At 42.7% G+C, this 22,385-nt stretch overlaps 2 protein-coding genes across 3 annotated transcripts; one reads left to right on the top strand and one right to left on the bottom strand.

The window, feature by feature from the left end:
- Nucleotides 1-1,117: 1,117 nt before the first annotated feature.
- LOC108108788 (beta-1-syntrophin) lies at nt 1,118-21,048 on the bottom strand. Of its 2 annotated transcripts, none has more exons than XM_017216962.2 (8): nt 20,590-21,048; nt 11,941-12,249; nt 11,261-11,739; nt 3,822-4,031; nt 3,368-3,672; nt 2,874-3,068; nt 2,446-2,814; nt 1,118-2,386 (listed from the first exon to the last, which is right to left on the bottom strand). In XM_017216962.2, the coding sequence occupies exons 2-8, from the start codon at nt 12,180-12,182 to the stop codon at nt 2,303-2,305; spliced, it is 1,884 nt and encodes a 627-aa protein (XP_017072451.1). In that variant the 5' UTR covers nt 12,183-12,249; nt 20,590-21,048; the 3' UTR covers nt 1,118-2,302. The 2 variants fall into 2 exon arrangements, with proteins under 2 accessions (XP_017072451.1, XP_017072452.1); XM_017216963.2 differs by having other exon boundaries at nt 3,374-3,672.
- On the top strand, nt 7,996-9,291 carry LOC108108789. Its single transcript, XM_017216964.2, has one exon. It carries the CDS (start codon nt 8,016-8,018, stop codon nt 8,835-8,837), a length of 822 nt encoding a protein of 273 aa, XP_017072453.1. The 5' UTR covers nt 7,996-8,015; the 3' UTR covers nt 8,838-9,291.
- Nucleotides 21,049-22,385: the final 1,337 nt, after the last annotated feature.

Here is a 22,385-nt window from a genome sequence, read left to right as displayed (position 1 = left end):
TGTCATAATTTTGGCCCTGAGCATTTAATTTGACGCGAAACTTCCGCAAGCGGCCCATTCCGGAAATGTAATTCCCACAGTCTGTGGGTGTGAGTGTCTGTCGGAGGGTGTTGTGCGAGTCTGTGGTGGCATTGTAGGAGGCCAGAACTGCCTGGGTCACTACACCTTAAGCTCCACACAGCCCCATTGACCGCAACGATGGCCAGAGTGCCAACCCCAAAAAGTCACTTTACATTTTCGCCTTTACCTCAGCCACACATACTAGATCGCATACAGGTGGGGTCAAAATAATAGTAACAAATATTATTTAAAAATAAATTCCAAATGGTTCTCAAATTTGAGTTTGTGGGCATTCTTTTAAGTAATTTTGTATTGTATAAGATCATTTAAATTGTATACAAAATGTACTATTCAGTAATTAAACAGATATGGAACCATATTCAGTCTATTCGTTAGGAAATAATAATTTATAAAATACTCAAAAAAGGCCTACATAGCATTGAGTGCGATATCGGAAGGCTAGCTATTCTTTCCAGATTCTAAACATTGTAATTTATTGAAGTAACTATTTTCTTGACCTTAACTATATGTACGGCCTATGTACTTGTGCGTAAGCTTGTGTGTGTGTGAGCTTGTGTAGTTTTGTCGGTTTAACTTTGTGATGAGCAAAGTTAGTGGCTTGACCGTGCCAGCTGTTGGACATGCTGGTCACGTTCTTCGGGTGACTTTGTTTTCGTCTTAAATGGGAAATGATAAAATTGAAAATAAATTCACATAAACACACATGCTCACAGGAAATAAATGTGTCTTGAGGGCAACAACAATGGCAACAGGCTACAAGTTCATTGATTGCCTGCTGACCCAGAGAAATATTTGCAGGCATAAAATGGACAGCAGTCGTTGAAGGGTTAACTTGGAGTAATTGCGTTTGTGCGTTCTTTAATTGGATTCCTGTGGTTGCCTCCCAGCAAAGTGAGCCTAATGTTCTTATGTTGTTCTGATGTTTTATCTAAAATAAACTGGAATTTAGATAATCACACTAAATCATATTTAAATGTTAGTTTGCCTCAGGCCAAAGTCCCACCATTTTAAAAAATAAGAAAAGAAAACTGCAGTATTTGATGGTATAGTATTTATATATATAAGTTTATTATCGAAGATTCAACACTACTTACGTTAAAAATATTGTACGTCTTATGCTTTGTTATTTCTTATTGATTTCTGTCATTACTGTTTGCTTGTATTACTTTTGTTGTTCTTCTTTTGTGTGGCTTTGTCTATAACGAAATTTCTAATTTCATAAAATGAGTATGTGTCGTGTTATATGTAGATATAAATGTATAATAATTGCATATGATCGATGGCTTGTACATGAAGAGTGGGGAGAAATTGCGAAATGGCCTGGATATACTCGTATCGTTAGGTAACTATATGGCTTATATATAGTTTAGTCTGGAGCCTAGTCCGCGATCGGTATCGATGCCACAGAGTGGGCCTCGAGATATGTGTGCTTCGTTTAGATACAAGATTCAAGATACAATTAGTTAAGTACAATTATGATAATTATTGTTCAACGTTTATGCAAATGTTGTGGAGTTATAGAATTAGATTTCGTTTTTCGATTTCACTTTAGATGGTATTCTGTGTAGACGACACACGTATAAAATGAATTTATGACTACTTACAAGTTAAATAAAGTTGTTCTGTTTGTCATTATTTTATATTTTTGGTTTGTGCTTCGTGTTTTTCCTTAGCTTTTTTCAAAGATCTACCTTCCTGTCTTCATCTTCCAGCTATAGCTATCCATCTAATCTATTTCCATGGCCACCAGGAAGCGCGAAATGCTCACTCATCTACCACTATCTAATCCTTTCCTTGCTATATTAACTAAGTCGTTATTTCGGTAAGACTTACATTTAGAAATGTTAATATTTTAGGCAGAACAGAAGCTACAATTTCATATCGAATCGTAATATTTTGTGGCCAGCTTTTAGGCTGATCTACAAATTAGGCTTACAAATTAAATCGTTAAATGCGAATTTATTTATTACATCTGGGTTAATTGACAGAGTTAACAAAATATTGCACTTAAAGAAATGTATCCAAAGCTTAATAAAAAACAAAGGTTAGGCTAAGAGTCTGGTGGAAATGTAAGTAATAATACTTTTTGAAAAACAATACCAGATTGGACAATCTAATTACAACATAATTTGCACAGTTGTGTTTACGGAACCCAAATATACATCGACTATATCCAAAACATCAACAATTATTCGATTGTCCCTTCTAATTCAACCTCGTCCTAGGCAATGTTATGAACTTTGGCCGACAGGCAGTTGTGCACCACGAAAACAACCGGCTTGGGACAGCATTCCATGTCAAGTTCCTAAAAACAACAATTTAAGAGTTAAATTATTATATTAGAAATATCTCTTTAAGACTCACAATTTCCCCGTCATCGCCAAAGTCCAGATACAACATCCGGTTGCCATCATCCGCGGAGCCCTTCAGCTTGTCGAAGGCGAACTGCCAGAGCTGCGTCTTGGAGGTAGCCACCGTCGGAGTGGTCGGAGCGAATCCACCGCAATCGTACAGAAAGAAGCCACGATTTATGTGCACAACCAATTGACACTGCCGGCCCTGGAACAGGCAGCGGAACGAGAACTCCCTCTGGTAGTTGACCGCCTGATGGGAGCCCTGAACGAGGGATCTGGCCCAGGCGGCCATGTCCCGATGCGTCTCCGAGCGCAGCCAGTAGACGAGAACCCCACGGGCGGTGCCGCAGCGGACGCAGAACACCGTGGTTTGCTGGCCCTGCAAAGGATACAATTCTTAAAATATTTGCCTTACTTCGAGGGCAGTTTTTTGCTCACATTCAGGGAGGAATTGTTGCCGGCTCCTGCCAGACGGGTCGTGGCCAGGGCATAGATCTCCAGGGGACGACTCCAAGCCTCCACCGACCAGGGAGCACTCTCGTATATCCGGAACTCGCGCTCTGTGACCGCCACGAAGATGGGCAGCCACTTGTCGCTCTCATCGGAACTCTCTGAACTGGAACGACCGCTGGGCTGTGGATCACAAAAGTTCTACAAGTTAGGATTATGTACACAGAATATAGATGTAATAAAATAAATAACCCTAAGCAAATCTAAGCGTAAATCTCCGTATTTTCAACAGTTTGTTAAAATAAATTCATTCTATATTAGTTATATTTCTAGAGACTTAACTTAATCACAAAGCTTTTATAAGTTGTTAAATATTTACTCTGTTCTAAGCTTTGGGTTTCTTTGAATTACAAGTAAGGCTAAAGTATTGGTTTTTAATTATGCATAAGTACATAATCTAACGGGATTATGGGTCAACTTACACTTACCAGCTCGCCGGCTACGCCGCTGTTGGAGGTGCCGCTACCCCCGCTGGCCGCTCCACCTCCGGCGCTACCTGAACTGCCACCTCCGCTGCCGCTCATCCGCTTGCTCAGCCAACCGATGTGCTTCAGTTCTCCGATGAGGTTGGTCAGGGCTCGGTTGGCCTCGGCCAAAGCCCGCTGCGTGCTGCTGCCCATCGCCGAGTGGAGGGCATTGAACCAGACCAAGGCCTCCGCCGAGTCCGCCGCACGCAGGATGCAGGAGTGCACTCCGTCTGGTGAGTGCAGTTCGAAGCAGCGATTCTCTGGGGAAGGAAGATATATTATCACATTATTATATAATTGCATACCGAAAGGAAGCTACTAACAAAAACTAACATTTTTAGCTCTTCATCTCTATTACTAACTTTACAGGTTACTCCTAATTATAAGTTTTCAAAATAAAATATCTTACCCGGGTCGATGTACTTGAGATTCCTGGCCAGATGCGTCAGCTGCAGAGGGATATATCGTGTGTCCGCCCTGGGTGTCGTCTTAGGGGCGGGCGGCGAGGTGGGCACACCTGGTCCCAGCGGACAGAGGAAGGCCCGCTGGAGCTCCCAGCCCACTTCCGAGATGATGCTCGCCTTCCGAAAGTAGGGCGTTACTTCGCGTAGGAATTTTACTGCAAACAAACAGGAGGAAACCATACCAGGATATAAAAAACAGTGCAAATCAAACGATATCGCATGAATATGGAAGCAAAATGAGAACGGGATGTGGGGCGCAGTGTCATCAGCAAAGGACTCGCACACACAGAACTCCCAGCATTCAATCAGTCCGAGTTAGACCCTTCTTCGTTAAGGCCCACGTTGCTGATGTTGCTTGGGAAGTCTTGGCAAACGCTGCGGCATAAATTCATTAGAGTTTCCGCTCCATTTTTATTCGATTTGCACTCCCAAAGTCCCTCGACTAGCGGCAAACTCTTAGGTACAGTGGAACAGTGGAAGTTAATTGAGACTTAAGACATTTTGTCTCTTCTTTTGTCAGAATTATAGGAAGGAAACCTACTAACACAAATCAGATAGCACTATCTGATTGCATACATGGACTTTCTAAAGTTATTTGAAAGAATGTAGAAGTAGGATTATTTAGCGCATACTAATATTGATTCGATTTGCAAAAAAATCTTGTACCTTTCGGTGTCTGTTTGAGTGTAAAACGTGTCAACCACTGTGCATCCACTATGCAAATGGTGCTGACGATGCCAGGTGCTCTGCCTCCGAGGGAAAGGGGCACTTTCCAAGTCACCCCACTCCGAGTAGTATATCTAACTGGTAGGACCCATAGCTTACCCATACCCCTAACCAGAGCCCAGCCCACTTGATATTCTCAGAATTCCGCCCACAAAATTTGCACAATTTCCGTTTGCTGTTGCCGTTGTCGTTTCTGTTCCTGTTGTTGTTGCTTTGGTTTTTGTTGTTGTTGTCCTAGTCGTTTGCCGTGCGAGTGATGTGGAAATTCAATTTTCACACTTAATGCCATCGGCCGCTGGCGGCGGTTTGTCCGACTCAATTCGTCTGTTTAGCTCAACTAATTAGAGCAGACGGTCACGCGGCGGATGGGTAATGTGGGTGGCGGCTGGCACTTGCTAATTGCTTGGCATTTACGTGCACTGGAAGGTGGAAGCCGCCAGGCTACTCCGACAGCCCAACTCCCACGCCTCCTGGAGCTCTGCAAACATTTGCATTCACAAATATGCAACCGACGACAAACAAACAGCCAAACAAGCGGAGGAACAAAAAATAAAAAATGTTGCATAGCGGCAGGCGCAAAGTGTGATGAAGCTTTCGAGCGGAGGGGGCTGGGATATTTCGGAGTGGACTCCGGACTGTGGACTGCGGACTGCGGACTAAAGCAAACTAAGCCAAAAACGACAAACGAGAAACGCAACTGGCAGCGGGAAAAGTTTAGATGCAACAGCAAAAACAACAATAACAACGGTAATAAGTTGAGCAAATTTTTGCATTTAAGTGTAAATAAAGTTGCCCGTCCCATGAGAGTGTGTGTGTTTGTGCTAAAAAACCATTCTGGAAAAACAAACAAGTTATGGAAAAGTTGGCTAAAACCACTGCAGGCCACAATTGTTAGCTGCTTAAGTATGAATATTTTGCGCTTACATTTTTCAAATAAATATGGAATTACAAACAATCCACTGAAGATTAAAGTCGAGGAATTGCCTAGTGCTCGTAGCATGTGGTTTAGGTCAATAAAGCTGGGAATGGTAAGTGAGGCAATTTAAAAGAAGCTTTTAATGTTTTCGCAAAAATCTCCTGAAAGTGCATTTGTTTTCGGAAAGTATTTACGTAAAGTTCCTAAGTTTATCTAATGCTTAGACTCACAGGATTTCTGCATTACACAGCCATTAGAAACCATAAATAAGAGAATAAATTCACATAGCCCCTTCTCTAAACACCTATAAATATATACAATTCCCTTCCTATGAGACTTCCTTATCTCCTTACAATTGTGCGTAGTTAAATATTTCTTTTATTTCATTCCGAAAACTGAAACTTGATGTTGAAAAATACCCAGTTCCCTTTAAATGTGAAATGTGATTCCGCAATGACACTTGCTAATCTTCCTAAGCGTTTGGGTATTCATTTTATTTAAGCCACTTGCATTTTGTTTTACACTGCTCTCCGAGATCATCTTTACGATAATATTATTACTCAAAACGCATTCATTTGACTCTCTGGTCTCCAGCTTTCTGGCCTTCCCACATTACCCCACTTAATTCAGAGTCAGGCCAAAAAACTTTTTTACACCTTTGCCGACAAAAGGAAATCCTGAAAATCCGGCAGAGCTGCCACCCCAGAGCATAAATCAAGGAGGCAAGCCGTATAGTGGGCGTGGCCGGTCGGAATATGATATCAACAGCAGGCGGCATTCGGAATTCGGCAAATCGTGCGTTAAAACAAACTTTGCGCAAAACTTTTGCGAGTAAAATCTCACGCGTTCCTGTTGAAGAAGTGGGCAGGTTGGCCAAGTAGGGGCCACTCGGGTGGAGCTTGTGGGTTGGTTGGGTGGCTAGATGGCTAGGTGGGTCGAATCCGGTGGGTCCGCAAATGTGTGCCAAGCTGTAAAAACCATTGCTAATGGACTTCTGGGAGGCGAGCAAAGCCAACTGTCGTCGCCTCCGTCGCCATCTCGGGAATCTGTCGCTGACATTTGGCAGTCGGAGCTGGATTCCAGTTGCAGAACCCCCCAGCGCCCCGTCGAATCCTTGGCTTATTTAAATTACAATGAGACGGCTGCCTGCGCGCAAATACTTTGGGCCAAAGTTGTGCGCACAGCGGCCAGCGGAGCTTGGCAAACAACTTGGCCAACTTGTAAATTGAAGTTCGAATCAAGAGCCGGGCCGAAGTCAGTGGGCGGAATTGGGCCGGGATAGTTCTGAGCTGTTAAGCATGTCGCCGCCCATTCATAGCTAAAGGCTTTTGAAATTGTGATTACATTTGCGCCACTTTGCGTGCCTATAGATCTGGGCCACTTTAATTTAATGAACACACCGTTGAAATTATGAAAACGACCGCAAACCAAAAGCCGAATATCAAAATGCTTACCCAACAGCAAATCGAGCAGCGAGGCAAGTTTCTGGGGACTTGGAGCGGGGTAAATTGGCTAATTGATTGGATTGGTTTATTGAGAGGGATGTGCGTTTTACAAATAAGTGAATATGTTAATGGAAATGGGCTTAAATTAAACAAATGATTATCGATACTTATTGCAGCTTACAGCTTATTTAAGAGCTTTACCAAATTATAAATCCATATTTTAATCAGGAGTCAATAAATTGTTTGCCTGTCAATATATCTTCTTTTACAGCGATAATTTATAATATATTTACATTTCCATAACTTAATTAGTAAAACACATCTTTAATTCAAGTCTGTTTAAAATAAAATGGATGTTGATAAAGGCGGTGTAAGAATCCTTCGTTAAATTAAAAACAAATCGCACCCATTTCGTTTTCTTGAATTTTAAAACCTTTTAGTAAAAGTAAAAGTAAAAGTAAAGTTAACAAATTTAATTTCCTACGAAGTGCAAGCAGAGTACAAGAGCTTCGTGGCAAAAAGACAAAATTCTCCGAAAATAGTTTTGCCTCTGTAATTGGCTAGCAGTAATATATTTTGGCCCAGAAAAGGCGGCGAAATGGATCACCAGCAGCTCAACATGGACATGTGCTGGGCCAAAATTAAATGCAAGTCAGACCCTCGGACTGATACTTTGGGACTCCGGGCTGCGTGGCATGCGAGGCACGTTGGCGACGATGACGTGAGTCTTGGAGGGCTAAGCCCGAGATGGAACTGAAGTTTTGCGGGATGGGGTTGGGCGGTTGTTGATATTAAAGCGACATTAACATTGAGCTTGATGGCTGCTTTGATGGGCCACGATACGTTTTTAAATGCGCGAATATTGCCAGTTGTCCCATACATTCGGATTCGCACTGTGCATCTGAGATCGAGTGAGTTATCATTGCCCCGGGCGGAGGCGACCTTGCGACCGTTACTGAATTCTGATGGGAGAATCGTCGTGCACTTCGCATAAATAGGGGGGCACCCACAGCAGCCGAGCACAAACCGTTAGCACTCGTCCACCAATCAACATGAAGAGCCAACCCATCCTGATCCTGGCCATGTGCCTCCTGGCCCTCTCCTCCGTTTCGGCCATGCCGCAGCGCCGTGCGAAGAGTCAACGCCAAGTGGAGTACTCATCCACCCCCTATCCGGCAGCTGGTTTCCGCCCCAGGATTCCCTTCAGTCTTCCGGGAGAAGTGCAGCCCAAGCTCGAAGCGGAACCACTGACCACCACCACTCCCAGCGAAGTCCAGACCCTAGAGAGTACCGAACCCCTGAGCACCACCGAGCAGCAGCAACCGGAAGCCGAGACGGAAGCGGAAGCGGATTTGGAGGTGTCCGTCCGTACGCCAGCAAACACCTACGGAGCCCCCGGAGAGCAGAATCCCCTAGAGCCCGACACCGTGGAGGTGGTAGCTCAGGAGCCAGCCCGTGACTTTCAGCCACCCTCGCTTGAGGCCGTCGAAGACTTTGCCGCCGATGGCACTGTTGTTAGTGGCGGCGAGCAGCCTGTTGCTGATGTCCCTGCCCTGGGCCAAGAGGAAGCGCAGGCCAACGAGCCGGAGGCAGAGGTCAAGGCCGTTACCCCGGCAGGAACCTATGGACCACCCGCCGCCACCTACGGAGTGCCCGAGCTGAGCGAACCCGAGAACGAGTTGGATTTGGAAGAGTCGCAGGTGGAGCTCGTGGGCGAGGAGGTTGCGGAGGAGGAGGCTCTGACTAACGAGCTGGCCAGCGGTCGCCTCATCCTGCTGCCCTTGGGAGCTCGAGGAGCGCAGTTCGGTCGCCTCGTCCTGGCCGTGGAGCAGCCACGTCAGCGCTTGAGGAGTGACCGCCTGAGGAGGATCTAAGGCTAAACCTCTCTGCCTAACCGTTGGGGATTCTTGAACAAAAATATACGTACTTTTTTCAAACGAATACATTCTGAGTTTATGTTTTGGAAAGTTTGCGAGAATCATTTCAGTGGTATATGATTTGATATTTGACTTACATTTTCAATTTATTGCATATTTTATTACAGTTTCTTTATACTGGATGTGTAAAGAGATTCCATTCATTACTCGAAAACTACCTGCCATAAACGCAATATAATTAAAGCGTTTGTTTAGCTGGGGCAGCAGGTGCCCAGGAAATGTGTATGTCAAAGAAATGGAATTGGCTGTGTCAAAGGGGATTCCCGCTGCATCCCAACTCCATCTCCCACACGCACACGCACTCCCACTTCCACTCCAACTCCAGCTTATCCCCATCATTTCGCAGAGGAAGTTGTTTCAGCAAAATTGTCGTGCACGGTTCATTGCATTGTTTATGCCAAATGGTTTGGCTTGTGATTGGGTCACGCCCACAGGATGCACAAGTGGGTGTGTCTGGGATTGCCCGCTTTGTGGGCCAGTGTGTGTGCCTGTGTGTGTGCGCGCAAGGACATCCCACCCATACATCGCCTAATTGATGCTTACTATTGTTTATTGTGTTTTGTAGTCGTGGAGTCGGGCAAAGCGAAGCAAAACACAACTGAATGGAGATGAACAGGAAACGATGCTCCAACTTTGCCCGACCATTTTGATTAGGCATTGTCCTCTCTGTTCGTCTGTGCGTCTATGATTATGATTACGATGATGATCTGCTGGTGTGATTATGTACTTGGGTTGTACTGGATCGGGCCTGGGCATCGCATATCCATTTTTAAAGTGTCAAGTCGATGGGCTCGGTGCCAGGATATTTGCTTATGCAGTGTGTTCTTGCTGATAACTGGGATTCACTGAAGCGTTCAGGAGTTGTGTTTAAATGGAATGAAAATTATCGAGGAGTTTGTGATTGTTATTGAGAATAGAGTTGATTTAAATAGTATGTGCGATTACAACTGCTGAGTTGACCGAAAATAGCCTTCGTAGCCAGAAACTTAGGAATAGAAATAAGAATTAGCTACGTTCGGTCTTAAGAGAGGTAAAAGTCTATATTTAAATACCTTAATGCCTCTGTAAGTTCATTTATATTTGTAAGTATATGTAAACTTAAGACATTCAACTTAGCTCCTGAAGCGTTTCTCCAGACAGCTAAGCAAACCTCGATAATTATTTCCGTTTCCTATCTGTTGCAAACCGCTTTCATCACCTATAACCCTTGCCTTATTTATGTCTTGCAGCTTCTGCGTGTCAGCCACTCAGACAGTTGGGAACGCAGTGCGTAGCAGACCATCCCGGCATCCAACCTTCCTCAACCTGAATCATTTTCGCCTTTTGCCACTCGACGCCACTGGGCGGATAAGGGTGCACCACCCACAAGGAGCGACTATGTATTTTTGGGCCATTTGATCAAATGGAAAGAAAACTTTTCTCATTACTCATTGCCAAGCCGGGGCAAACAAACCAGGCAACGAACCAACCAACCAACCATCCAACCAACCAGCCAGCCAGCCAACAAACCATCGCAACTAACGGCAGTCAACAGCTAACAGTCAACATGGAACGGTGGGCCGAAACGGGGGGAAGCCTGTCAAAAAGGGGGCCGGATGGTGGATGCTGGGGGATTTACAACAGGACCCAGCTGCAACAGTGGCAATGGCAGTCGCAGTGGCTGCGGCAGTAACTCGCATGTTTTGCTGAGTAATCCCACGTATGTATTTGCACTAAAACCCTCTGTTCCGCCTTTCCAGCTCGCTACTCCACCATGGGACGGATGCCACAACAACGGGACAAAAAAGAATCCCTTCTGTCGGTCAATTAATCACGGTTGAACAAGTTTGTAAAAGATTATCTGTGCAGTTGTGGGGGCGGGGCTGTGGAGGGAATCAAAGACACAATTTATCACAAAAACAAGCACCAGATAAAAAATGTTTCGAATTTATTGTTGCTAAGAGGGATCTGAATTTAGAGATGGATTTTAGTTCATAGTTCTGGGTGGCGATTAAAACTTTTGCTTTATGTTTCGTTTGCTACTCGTAGAGAGATGAACAAATATAATTCCATATCAAACAATATTAACAAGTTTTGTGCAAAGCTCAGAAGTTCTATCTGGGCAATTAGGTTGCCATTTAAAACAGATTTATGTATCTGCTGCAATTGTTTTTAACCCTAAAAGCAGCTGTTTACCCCACTGTGGCCAACTGTTCGCGATGGTACTCATAGTTTACTTGTTAGTTTGACTCGCGTTTTTTAAGCTCTTCCCCTTTTCGGCACTCCGCCTTCCCCTTCCGTGTGTGCGAAATGCTTTACGCAAATAACAATTTGACATTCTGGCCGGGAGAGTAACAAGTGTATCATCGGTGTGTACTCACCTTCCAGATCCACCACTCGACCGGATCGCTTGAGGGCCCTCACCGCCTCATCGTGGGTGGCGTCGCGCAGCTCCTCCCCGTTGACCGTCAGGATGGCGTCGCCCACGTACAGTCCTTTGGCCTGGTCGGCGGCCATGCCTCGGAAGATCTTAGAGATGAGGATGGGCATCCGGTTCTCGCGGCCCCCTTTGATGGAGATGCCCAGGCCATTGTTGTCCGACTTGATGATCCGCACATGCCGCTTCTGGTTGGCCACATGGTCAGGTACGTCGCACATATCCATGCCGCCCCCGTCGCCGGCATTGTTGTTGTTGTTCAGGCAAAGATCGCCATTGTCGTTGCTGCCGGAGCCATCTAGTTCTGTGTCCTGGATATTCATCCCCTGGAGCGAAGCAGAACTGGGCAGAGTGCCGTTCTGGCCGGCTCCACCAGAACCACCTCCTCCTGCACCACCGCCTCCTCCGCCACTGTGATTGCTCCTGCAGGAAAACAGAAGAGCGTTTCTAGAGAATTTTTTACTAGTGGATTATCTACGTTAATTATCATAGACTGCCGTAAATGGCTCTAAGAAAATGTTATATTAGTTGTTCGAAATAATTCCCTTTAAACTAAGTAAAGTTCTTTAATAATAAACAAACCTACATTTTATGTTATAATCCTCTTTATAGCTTATAGCTTACCCCAATGTTCCATTCAGGGTTGTAGATTGTCCATCGTTGGATGGTTGCGCCGCCTCACAAGATTCGTCCAGGCTTACGGCCAGGAAGTCCGTTTCAAGAGTGACAAGGACGCGGTACCAGGCGCCCCTCACCCTCGTCTCCATGTTGCCGCACCGCAATCCCGAGGGCGAAGGGGAGTGCTGCTGCGGAATGGGTTGCTGGGCCGCCGGTGGGGTCCTCCCCAGACTCGAGGATTCCACCATGATTCCTCTCTGACTTCAATTGCTTGAGAGCTGATATGTGATTCTACATGGTAGTAGCCAGCGAAGGCTGAAGGAATGCATGATAAAATAGATATTTTAATTGCTTATTAAAATATTTCATATTTTTAAAATTATTTTATAGATTTAAAAAATAAAGACTGATAGTTTTTGCAAAGGTTTTAAGTTTCCCAGCAATAAAATGCATTCTAACTGCTGTTAAAATTTATTAATCCAATGAAATGCCTGATAAAACCAGAGCTTAGCCTAATTTATTGGTATTTTAGCAATAATTAACAACGTGACAGCTGAACGGATGCTAAGTCATAGAACACTAATTGTGGAGATAAGCGATTCAGTTTTTGCTGTGGCCATTTCAGTGAATGGAATAGAAACGAGCCTGCTAAATGTGTTGCAAGAGAGATGAAGAGAGACTCCGCCGTAACCAGGTAAGCCATTAAGATAAAATCACAATTTGGTCGGCAACGATTTGCAATCGAGTCCCAATGGGATCTCCAGTTAGACACGCAGATGACAGGGGCTGGATATGGGGGGATGGCTGGCAATAAGCGGATATCAAATTAAATGTCCGGCATGCGGCTGACACACACGGAGGCAGAAAAGCGTAGCGGAAGAGAGGACATTTGTCATTGTTTTGCCAGTCCAGGATTTATTGCATTCTCCGACAAGTCAAGAAGCAGAGTTTAGAAGCGGAGAGCTAGTGAGGTGGCGACACTAGGGCAGGCATGCAAAAAGCCGTGGCATTTGGGGCACACATCCTTCCATATCCGGCCACATCCTTCCACATACACACATCCTTTCACATCCTTGGCAGCCGCAGTGCAACAGTTCTCCGCTCGGAGCTCTGCAATTACGCATCTTGTCGCCGCCGCGGGACTTTTTCTATGATTTTCTATTTGACAAGTTGCCACTCTCCGAGGAACAGGACTCCTACCAGAGATGCCATCGTGACACGGTGCGAAGGGGGAATCGGCATCGCATCGGAGCACCCGAATCGGAGTGCCCCCGTTCGCAGGGAGCAACCAATTCGATTTCGTGCTCACGCTCTCAACCGGAAAAGGACTGCTCCAGTCAGACACATCCTGTTTCTGTGATTGCGATTGCGTCTGTGTGAGTGCCATTTGTATGTACATTTCCGCTACGATTCAGCAGGAAGTAATTTTGCCGCTGCTCCTGCTTCTTCTTCTATTGCTGCGGCTGCTCTTGCTGCTTCTCCCAGTGTGGCTGCCGTCACCAAGTCTGTTTACTTTGCAATTTATTGTGCAACATTTGTAATTATTATTGCAATGCCGCAGCTCAAGGCCCCTCCGAAGACGAGGCGAAAATTTATAAAAAACTTTTCCAAGTGTGTGACTGCTTGAGACGAAGGACGAACGGCGAAGGCTCTGCCAGCGTTGCCATCAACACGCTCATAATTGTAAGTAAACACACACCCAAACAAACTCAAGGCATATATGTATTCGCATTTAAGGCCAAGGAGCGAGGGCCGCCTTCTAAGTCTGCAAAAGTTGTTTACGTGTTTTATTTATGTTCGTAAATTAAACAATATACATTTATATGTCTCTATCCGACATAATGCTATTGAAATAACATTTCTCTCTTTTATTTGGCTACCTTGATGAGCTGATTAAGTTAGGAAGAGGGTCATTTTGAATTCCCGAGGGATTAAGACTTCAACTGGATGTTTCAATCAGATAACTAAAAATGATATTCGATAATAACATGTTTCTGCACCATAAATCCAATACAATGTCATCAGATATTTGTCTTTGTTATGGTAAAAACAAGAACTTATTCCGATAAAGCTCAAAGACATTAATGCGATAATCAAAATCTTGTATTTATTTAGAAAATTGTGATTGCCAAGTGGAATTGAGAATTATATAATTGTATCCCTATTTGCCGTGCTAATTGGGCATTCACATTGTGCGTTTGTATTCGCAAAAGAATTAGTCAAAGACATAGCCAGTCTCGATCAACATATACTCGTATGTACATCTGTATATACATTTTTGGCACGTACTATACTAACCAATTGAGAAGGTCAAATTGTTTATATAACATTCTTTAATATCATAAATAAGTGGACAGGTTTATTAAAATGCATTATACGAGTATAGCTTTATAGCTTTTTATACCTTCCGATCCAAACAAAGCCTTTCCTATACTCACTGCACTACTCACTTTATTACCGCTTTCATTGTATTCAAATGATATAAAAACAAACGATTAAAAAACAATAGCCCAATAAACTTAATCGAATTCAAAAAAATTCACCAAACTATTCCCACACTTGTGTTGCTTTTATTTTTAAACATATATATTATAGCAATCTTCCCATTGTTTTCCGATTTCTAAATAAATCAAATAAAAATTTTAGGCAAAGTCCAATTGTACTTTATAGTACTCAACTTATTTGCATACTGCTAAAGAGCTGCATAAATGAAAAATAAATATTTGATAAACTGTGAAAAACTTTGCAGTGGTAGCTTTTCCCCAAACTCCAAAATAAATGTGAAATTTTGGTAGCGACTCGCTGACTTAGCCGATAAAGATTTCGACGGGGATGTATGCCACGCCCCTTTTTTGAAACACCCCGGCAATTGTAGCCCCCTACCCCTCTAGCCCACGCCATGTCATCGCCTAATAAGCGCCGGACGTCGCTTGTCGCCAGCGTTTCTGCCGTTTTTCATGCTGCGCTTTGGCTAATTTAATGCCGGGCGGTCATAAATTATGCGCCCGAAAGTAGGCAGCGGAAAAATTGGACAAAAAGTGGCACACAAATGCTGGGAAGTGGCAGCAGCTGCTGCAGCCATACACATACATTTACATACAGTCCACATGGAAGTTGCATTCAACTCGAACAGAATTTTTTCGCGCTTTCGTGTAATAACTTTTTTGGCGCCGCTTTAAGGTTCGCCTTTTTGTCCGATTTTGTTCGCTTTGTTTTTTGTGCCAATTTTTTTAATGCAAACTTGGTGATGGGCGAAAAGGAGGTCCTTTGTATCGATACATAAAGCAGTAGCAGTGGCAGCAACAGCAGCGGCAACCCAATGCGAAATTGCTATAAATACGTAAAGCGTTTTTCCTTCGACTCGGCCCCTACCGCTCCCGCCTTTAGCCGAGCGGAAATATATTACCCTGCGTATGTATATATATAGAGCTATGTATGTGTGCGGGAATTGCGTAAGTGTGGGGCTTGTGGCGGCGCCATCAAAAAGTCATAAAATCATAATTTGTAAACGAGAATTTATTTCGAAAAATATTTATGGCTGGCTCTTGCTTCTTTTTGCTGCCGCAGAAGCTCCATGGAATTTTCGCTATTTGCTCCTCCCTTTGCATGTGTGTGTATGTGTGTGGGTGAGTATCTGTGACTCTGCAAGTGTGCAAATGTTGCTTCATTAGAGCGAGTGGCAACAACTGGCGCCCTCGCATTGTTTCCCCACATTAATTTAATCCGCAACCTTTACCCGCCACGGCCCTGCATTTAATTCTCTTTATCTGAAGCGTCCAGGTTCTGCATTTTAATGGAAATGTATGCAAAAATGCTGCGCCAGTTGATGGCGGAAGAGTCTCCTATGCGTTTAATGGAATCTTGATCGTTATCGGCGAAATTGACAACGATATATTGCGGATGGATGGCGGTGAAAGAAAGTCCGGGCTGAATGGTCGTTTAAAATGCGGAACGATTTTTATTGCATACTTCGGGGCTCCTGGGGAAATGGAATAGAGGGAGTCGGTCGCATAAAGAACCCAGGTGAAAATCGTTTAATGGTAATGGGAAAATCAATTTCCAGGCATTCTGTCAAAAGGAGTGAAAAATGTTTCGTAAGAATGTAGTGTAAAATTCAAAGAACCTTTCAAAAATAAACCAGCACATATTTCACCAGGTAAATAAAGGATAAAACAGAGTATTTGCTAAAATTTCTTTTTAAATATAATAAAAATTCAACTTGATAGAAGAAAAGTTCACCTTCATAACGCATAAAAGAAAATTCCAGGTACATACATAAACTGAGCCAAGGCCTTTCTAATGTTATTTAACTTTATTTAAGCCAATTCATCGTACCATTTTCTCGTTTCTTTCTCATTTGGGCCCACATCCGGCTTAGCTTCGATTAAGGTAGAAGGTGGAACCCCACCGGGGAACACATGTCTTGACGCTTGGCCTTGACACCGCCTTTAGCCCTCGGCCCACAAGGCGCCCACCTCTCGACCTCCTCATCCCAGCGACCTCTTCAACCTCCTGGCCGCTGATGCCATCGAAGCCTCTTAATCATTCTTAACAATGCCGCCACACGTTGGGGCTGGCATTAAGCTCTCAGCCCGCTCAACTGGTGGAAATCGATACGCATTTACGTACATATATTCCGGAATATCTACATATAAATTGCGCACTAATGATCTTTAAATACACATAATACCCAGAACATGCAGCGCACACAGAGAGCAGCAGCCACTCGAACTGTGGGCCACGAAGTGGGAGGAGATTCCAGTGATAGGGACACGGATGCTGGAAGCCCAGTTGGTTTAGCCATTTAGTTACCCGACTTTTTCCGTTGTTGTTAGTTATTTTTGTAATGTGAGAACTCAACTGAGAGTAAATTAACCTTATGTGCTTATTAGAGCTGCGTTTGCACTGCCCAGCTGATAAGGGCTATTTATGTTGGTTAAAGTTTCATCAGGGAGTTAAAACTGCTTAAATTAGATGCTTTGCTACTGCCCTATCTCCGGTATCTTCCTTAACTTTTTCTTTGTATAATATTGCGAGAATAAATCTAAAAATAAATGCACTCACTAAGTTACACTTCCAATAATAGCCAACTAAGCTTTAACTTTAAACTTTGTCGTCCCATGAAATTTAAATATTTCCACTTAGTGTTTGCTTTTAAGCCCAAAATCCGCATCTATTTATATCACTTTACTATCGCATACTTCTGTGTCCTAGTGTAAACGCGCCATTCACAGTTCGCCAGGCCTCCTGCTGTCGGCGTACCATACCATTCCATTCACGAGTATGTGGGCTTCGGGCGGATAGATTTTTCATGTGCTCACCGCAAAGCCGCCGCTGCGACCGATAAAAGCCAAAACAAACCTCTGAGATTTGCTTATTAGCACACCCGCCCACATAGCCCGGCCCTCCCCTTTCAGCTCACCCAGTGTCACAACATAACCTGGCTCTGTCTGACAAATTATTCAGCATTGATTAATTATGAAAATGCGTTTATATTGATTGTCGTGTGTGGGTTCGAGAGGCTTATGCGAATGAGGTTGCGTGTGTATCGACTCTCGGGTGAGGGCGTTATGGCCACAGTTCTGGTGTTTGCCCAATTTCAATCCCAGAACCACTTGCATGCCAGCTTATGTATTTTAGTTGACATTCCATGGCGGCCTGGCCAAAAACAATTGCCAAGTATTGGCTGATTTTGCTCTTGTCGGAGGGGTTTTCAAAATAATTGGAATAGTTTAAAGTGCAGATTAGGGAAAAATGATATTCCTAAAAGAATTTAATACATTTCAGATACCTAACCAGATTATGATATTGATTCGAAAGATTTTTCAATATGAAACTGTCTAGTTATCTTCTTTGACATGATACACATTATCGGCTTGGAAATATGAATCAAAAAGAGCAAGCGCCTTACAATTATAATAATTTTCATATTGAAATTTAAAATAAAGTGTTTGTATCTACTAAGAAGGTTATATCTAATAGATTTTAGGCTCATGTTAAGCTTAACTTTCGGCCAAACTAGCAATATTAACCATCAAGTATGCAAATTTCTGTTGAAAGAGCAGAACCCAATTATTATATCAATGACAGCTATCGTTGAGAAACCCCATTAAAATCAAATCACGATATACACCCAATTATTTTACAGAGCTCCAGGGCAAGACGACAAGAATCCAGGAGTTAATGGAACCAACCGATTTCGAGCAGTGCAGACCGACCTGAGGATTATTATGTATTGCCGTTGGCAAACACTCAAGCCTCATGCTTGACGCCCCCAATGCAAGCATGTAAATGAGACGTTCGGCTGGAAGGGATCGCAGGTGAAGTGGATTGGGGCTGAAAAGGTGTGCGGAGTGTCTGTAATCACTGAAGGCGGCTAACAGCAGGTGGCCAGAGACAAAAGTCAAACGGAAGAAGATGAGGATGAGTATGAGAATGATGAGGGGGAGGGGAGGCTTACTTTGCTTTTCTCCACTTATTAATTGCCAGTGTCTTGGCATAATTTCCACTCATTTGTCTGTTGAATGCAAGTGGCTGAAGCATTGTTCTCCGAGTATGGAATCTCCTCACGTACGGAAAGAAATGGCAATGGAGTGAACCCTTCCGACGAACGTATATCTACATGATTCTTTGGCAGCACAGAGCACAATTTTTGATATGTCTGACATTCAACATGATTTTTCATTAAATACGATACCAAAATGTTAACATGTGTTTTGATTTTTTGCATTTTTAAGCTTGTAAGTAATTGTATGACAAAAACCCTTTAAATTTGTATTGGTAAATCGTTTAATCTCTGTAACAAATATTTGTATTTAATATTACAACCCAAAAACGTGTCTAGTTCGAATATGTTTTCATGAATAAACAAGCTATTAATTTGTTTGCCGTGTACTTCGGCTCAGTGTGCCGTTGCATGAAATGCAAAATGTGATGATGCAGCTTCATTAAGTGCAATTTAAGTGCGATATTTTCTCGACGACGATGTCGCCTCTCAGTCGCTTCGGTGAGCTGTTGAAAGGCGCGATGGATGACAAAAGGTAAGGGAAACAAATGGAACAAGAGCCGGACCAAGAAAGGAACTAAGCAGCTGGGAGCCGAAGAGCAGGAGGAGCAGGAGGAGCCAGAGAAGCAAGTGGTCCAAGTGGAAATGCTCTAATGCACGTAATTGCACGTCGCTCTGATTAAGTTAGCGCAATTTGGTTTCTTTCTCTTGCAGAGCCGGCAGCAGAATGCTAAGCCAAAAAGCGGATTACACTCTTCTAGGAACGTAATTTGTACGCTGAATATGAAAGTGATCTGGGAATGAGCGTACACTTAGAGTGGCACCAGTCATAATTGGGTCGCGTTTCGTCAAGGATAACCTTAAAAATGCACATACGAGTATGCTTCGGCGGTTTCGGGGAACTTAGTTATAATCCAATTTGTGAGGAAATGCCATTCCTACTTTAAGTTTTAAATAAAATTTGTTTCGTAATTAATTATTAGTTATAATATAACAAAGGATTATTTGTTTTTTTTGTTAATATAGCCTTTCTAAAGCAAAATAACCCAACATCAACAAGTTTTATGAGTAAAAAAGAAGTCGAATGGTCTCAAATTTATTTTTCTTATTAGCTTTGTTGCTTAGTACCATTATTATTCCTTTTTGAAAGAATAAAGCTACATAACCGTAAAAATCTGTATTACTTATAATTTGGCTATATCTCTATCAGAACTGCTGAGTTCGCGTGGGAATGCAAAAGTTCTAATCGAGAACGTGCTCGCCATTGTCTTACCACTAAGTGAGGTATTTCGACTTTTAAGGTTTCACTTAGTGGTTTTATTATTATAGTTTATGAGTACACCAAGCATGTTCTTCATGAAAACTTTTGAGACAATCTATCCCTCCGCTTTAAAACTAATCGCCGCACTTGAAGCTCAACTTATTTTAATTTGGAGCTCTATACGGGGGTATGCAAATATAATCCCAGACCCGAAAACTTTGAGCTTGTTTTGGTTTTGGTTACCGCCCCCGCACGCAACGGAATCACTTTAAGCCGCACTCAAGATGATGAAAATTGGGCCTTGTGGCAGGCACTACCCTAATCCCGCTGTAATAATAATCCGCCCTTCCCGCCTCAAAAACCCACCCACATTTTCTGAAAGGGAAAAGCGAAAGGGAAAGGGCAAGTGGTTAATGGCAGCAAAAAATGATAGCCGTGGTTATCAGTCAACACATATCGGCGAATGCATGTCAATTACTGCTTAAATGCTTAGCACAAAAAGCCGGCAAAAGGTGCGGAGTGTGGGTGGTGTGCGGTGGGTAGTGGGCTGTGGCTTGTGTGTGGGTGGTACGGCGATGATGATGATGATGAATGCCGATAGTAAACGGAATTAACTTTCACGCAGCATAACGGCAAACGACTGCAGCAGCGACTTGAATGAAAGAAAAAGCTTACGCCGTCGCAGAGACGAAGCTTTCCGGCAAAGCGCGCGTAGTAAATGTGCGGGTGGTGTCGTTTCCGGGGAGGGGGGCTTAGATTTGGGCTTTAGATTTGGATTTGGCCAGCCTGCGTGGGTGGACACTCTTTTAATATATAGCAACAGAGAATTTATCAAAAAAATAAGCAAAAATATGGAAATCAAAAGCCAAGAAAACCAGTTTCCACCTACCTTTCGATCGTATTGCAGAGTACTTTGCGAAAAGCAATTAATGCACAGAAACGCGAATTGGCGCCTGCGCATGAACACACATCCACACTCACGCACACACACTCCCACCAGACGTCTGCTTCGGTGTGTGTGTGTATTAAGGATTTTTTGCTTTCAACTTATTTTGATTTTATTACACTACTTGGCTAAAAACCCGAAAATTTGGTCGACTGATATGCAAATATTAACACGTTGATAGCCGGAATTAACAATTAACAAATGGCTATAATACTGGTTGGTCAATTAGCTCTTCGGTTTTCGTCTGGCGCTTTTCATTATTATTGTTTGTTCGGCGGCGACGGCGGCTCTGCGGAAAGCCGTTGGAAAAGCGCGCAGCTGAAATCGTTGACGTTAGAAAGTTGGGTGGCGGAAAGCGAACAAAAATACTAAAATATCCACTTTATTTTACTGCAAATACGATATTATCTCTGTTGTCTTATCCCGGCGATTTATCGGATATCGAGTGTTTTCCGCTATATTTTAGCTTAAATCATTTTATGGGAATTAACGGGAACCGAGAGCAGCGCGGGTGAGAATCAAAAAAATATACGGTTGCTGGCTGCTTAAATAGACTCGGCTCTCGCCGAAAGCTCGCTCCCAACTTCTGCTTAGATGCTCTCTTTCAAATCTCCCTTACGATAATGTGTGTTGTTAGTGGCTCACAGCTGATGTCGTTTGCGACCAATGTTAATGGCGATATATCTATCGATACCAGTGCTGGAAACTGTCGGGATTCCAGGGATAATATATAATTATAAGCAAAGTCTAAAAATCCATTCTTATTGGAAACGTAAAATGGGAAGGACAACCACATATTTTATGTTACACATTTTCTCTTTTGAAAAGTTCATATTCTATCATTCTATCTATCGTCGAACTAAAAAGAGCACGTCTCCGTCACTTGAAAACGTAAAAAAGATCCATGGTTTCCTTAATATTTTGTTGTCATTGAATGAATTAATTTTTTACAAACTTTAAAATAATTGCTTTTACACCGACTAGTTGTAAATGTTAACGATTTAGATAACCAGAAAAACTCGAAAAATATTCTTTTGTTTTCATTTATTTGTTCACCATTTTTTTCAAAATGTTTGTTAAACACACAAATATGTATGTATTTGCATCTCTTTAAATTGTACGTTAAGAATTCATTATGAAGTATTTGAAATCAAGAATATATTATTTCAATAGTCAGAATTCGAAAGTCTCGTTTGAGCGGCTGCTTCTTAGGCTTTGCAAAGCCGAAATGCCTCGGCATATTAACATCCGTTTAAAGAGGCAGACAGAGACCATTTAGTACTCAATAAAACAAAATGGTCTCTTCCTAAACCGTTCATGTTGGAGTCTACTTAAGTTTAAAATTGTTAACAGTGGCTTCTATTTTTATATTTAAACAAAGTTTCTAATTTATTTAATAAATTTTGTTAAATTACGAAATTAAATTTTAAGAAAGAAAATAATTGTTATTCTTATATTAAATTTTATTATAAACGTAATAAAATATAATAAAAATAAACTAAAAATGTTATTGAGAGCATGCAAAACCGTGCTTTTCACATAAAAGTGAAAATTTGTTCTTAATATTTTATGTTTTTGTTTGTGAATTCAGTTCTGTAATGAAATTGTCTAAACCTCATTTTTTACGAACAGCTTAATATATATTAAGCTTTCTTACTTGAAAATGACCAACAAATGTGCTTAAGTGACGAGCTAGAACAATCTCAAATAGCATGTATGCTTAAGAGCCTTGAAGATCA

Source organism: Drosophila eugracilis, unplaced genomic scaffold (assembly GCF_018153835.1).
Source record: "Drosophila eugracilis isolate 14026-0451.02 unplaced genomic scaffold, ASM1815383v1 contig_2154, whole genome shotgun sequence".
NCBI lineage: Eukaryota > Metazoa > Arthropoda > Insecta > Diptera > Drosophilidae > Drosophila > Drosophila eugracilis.
Note: the sequence above shows the minus strand (reverse complement) of the source record. Positions and strands in the feature narration are given on the sequence as shown.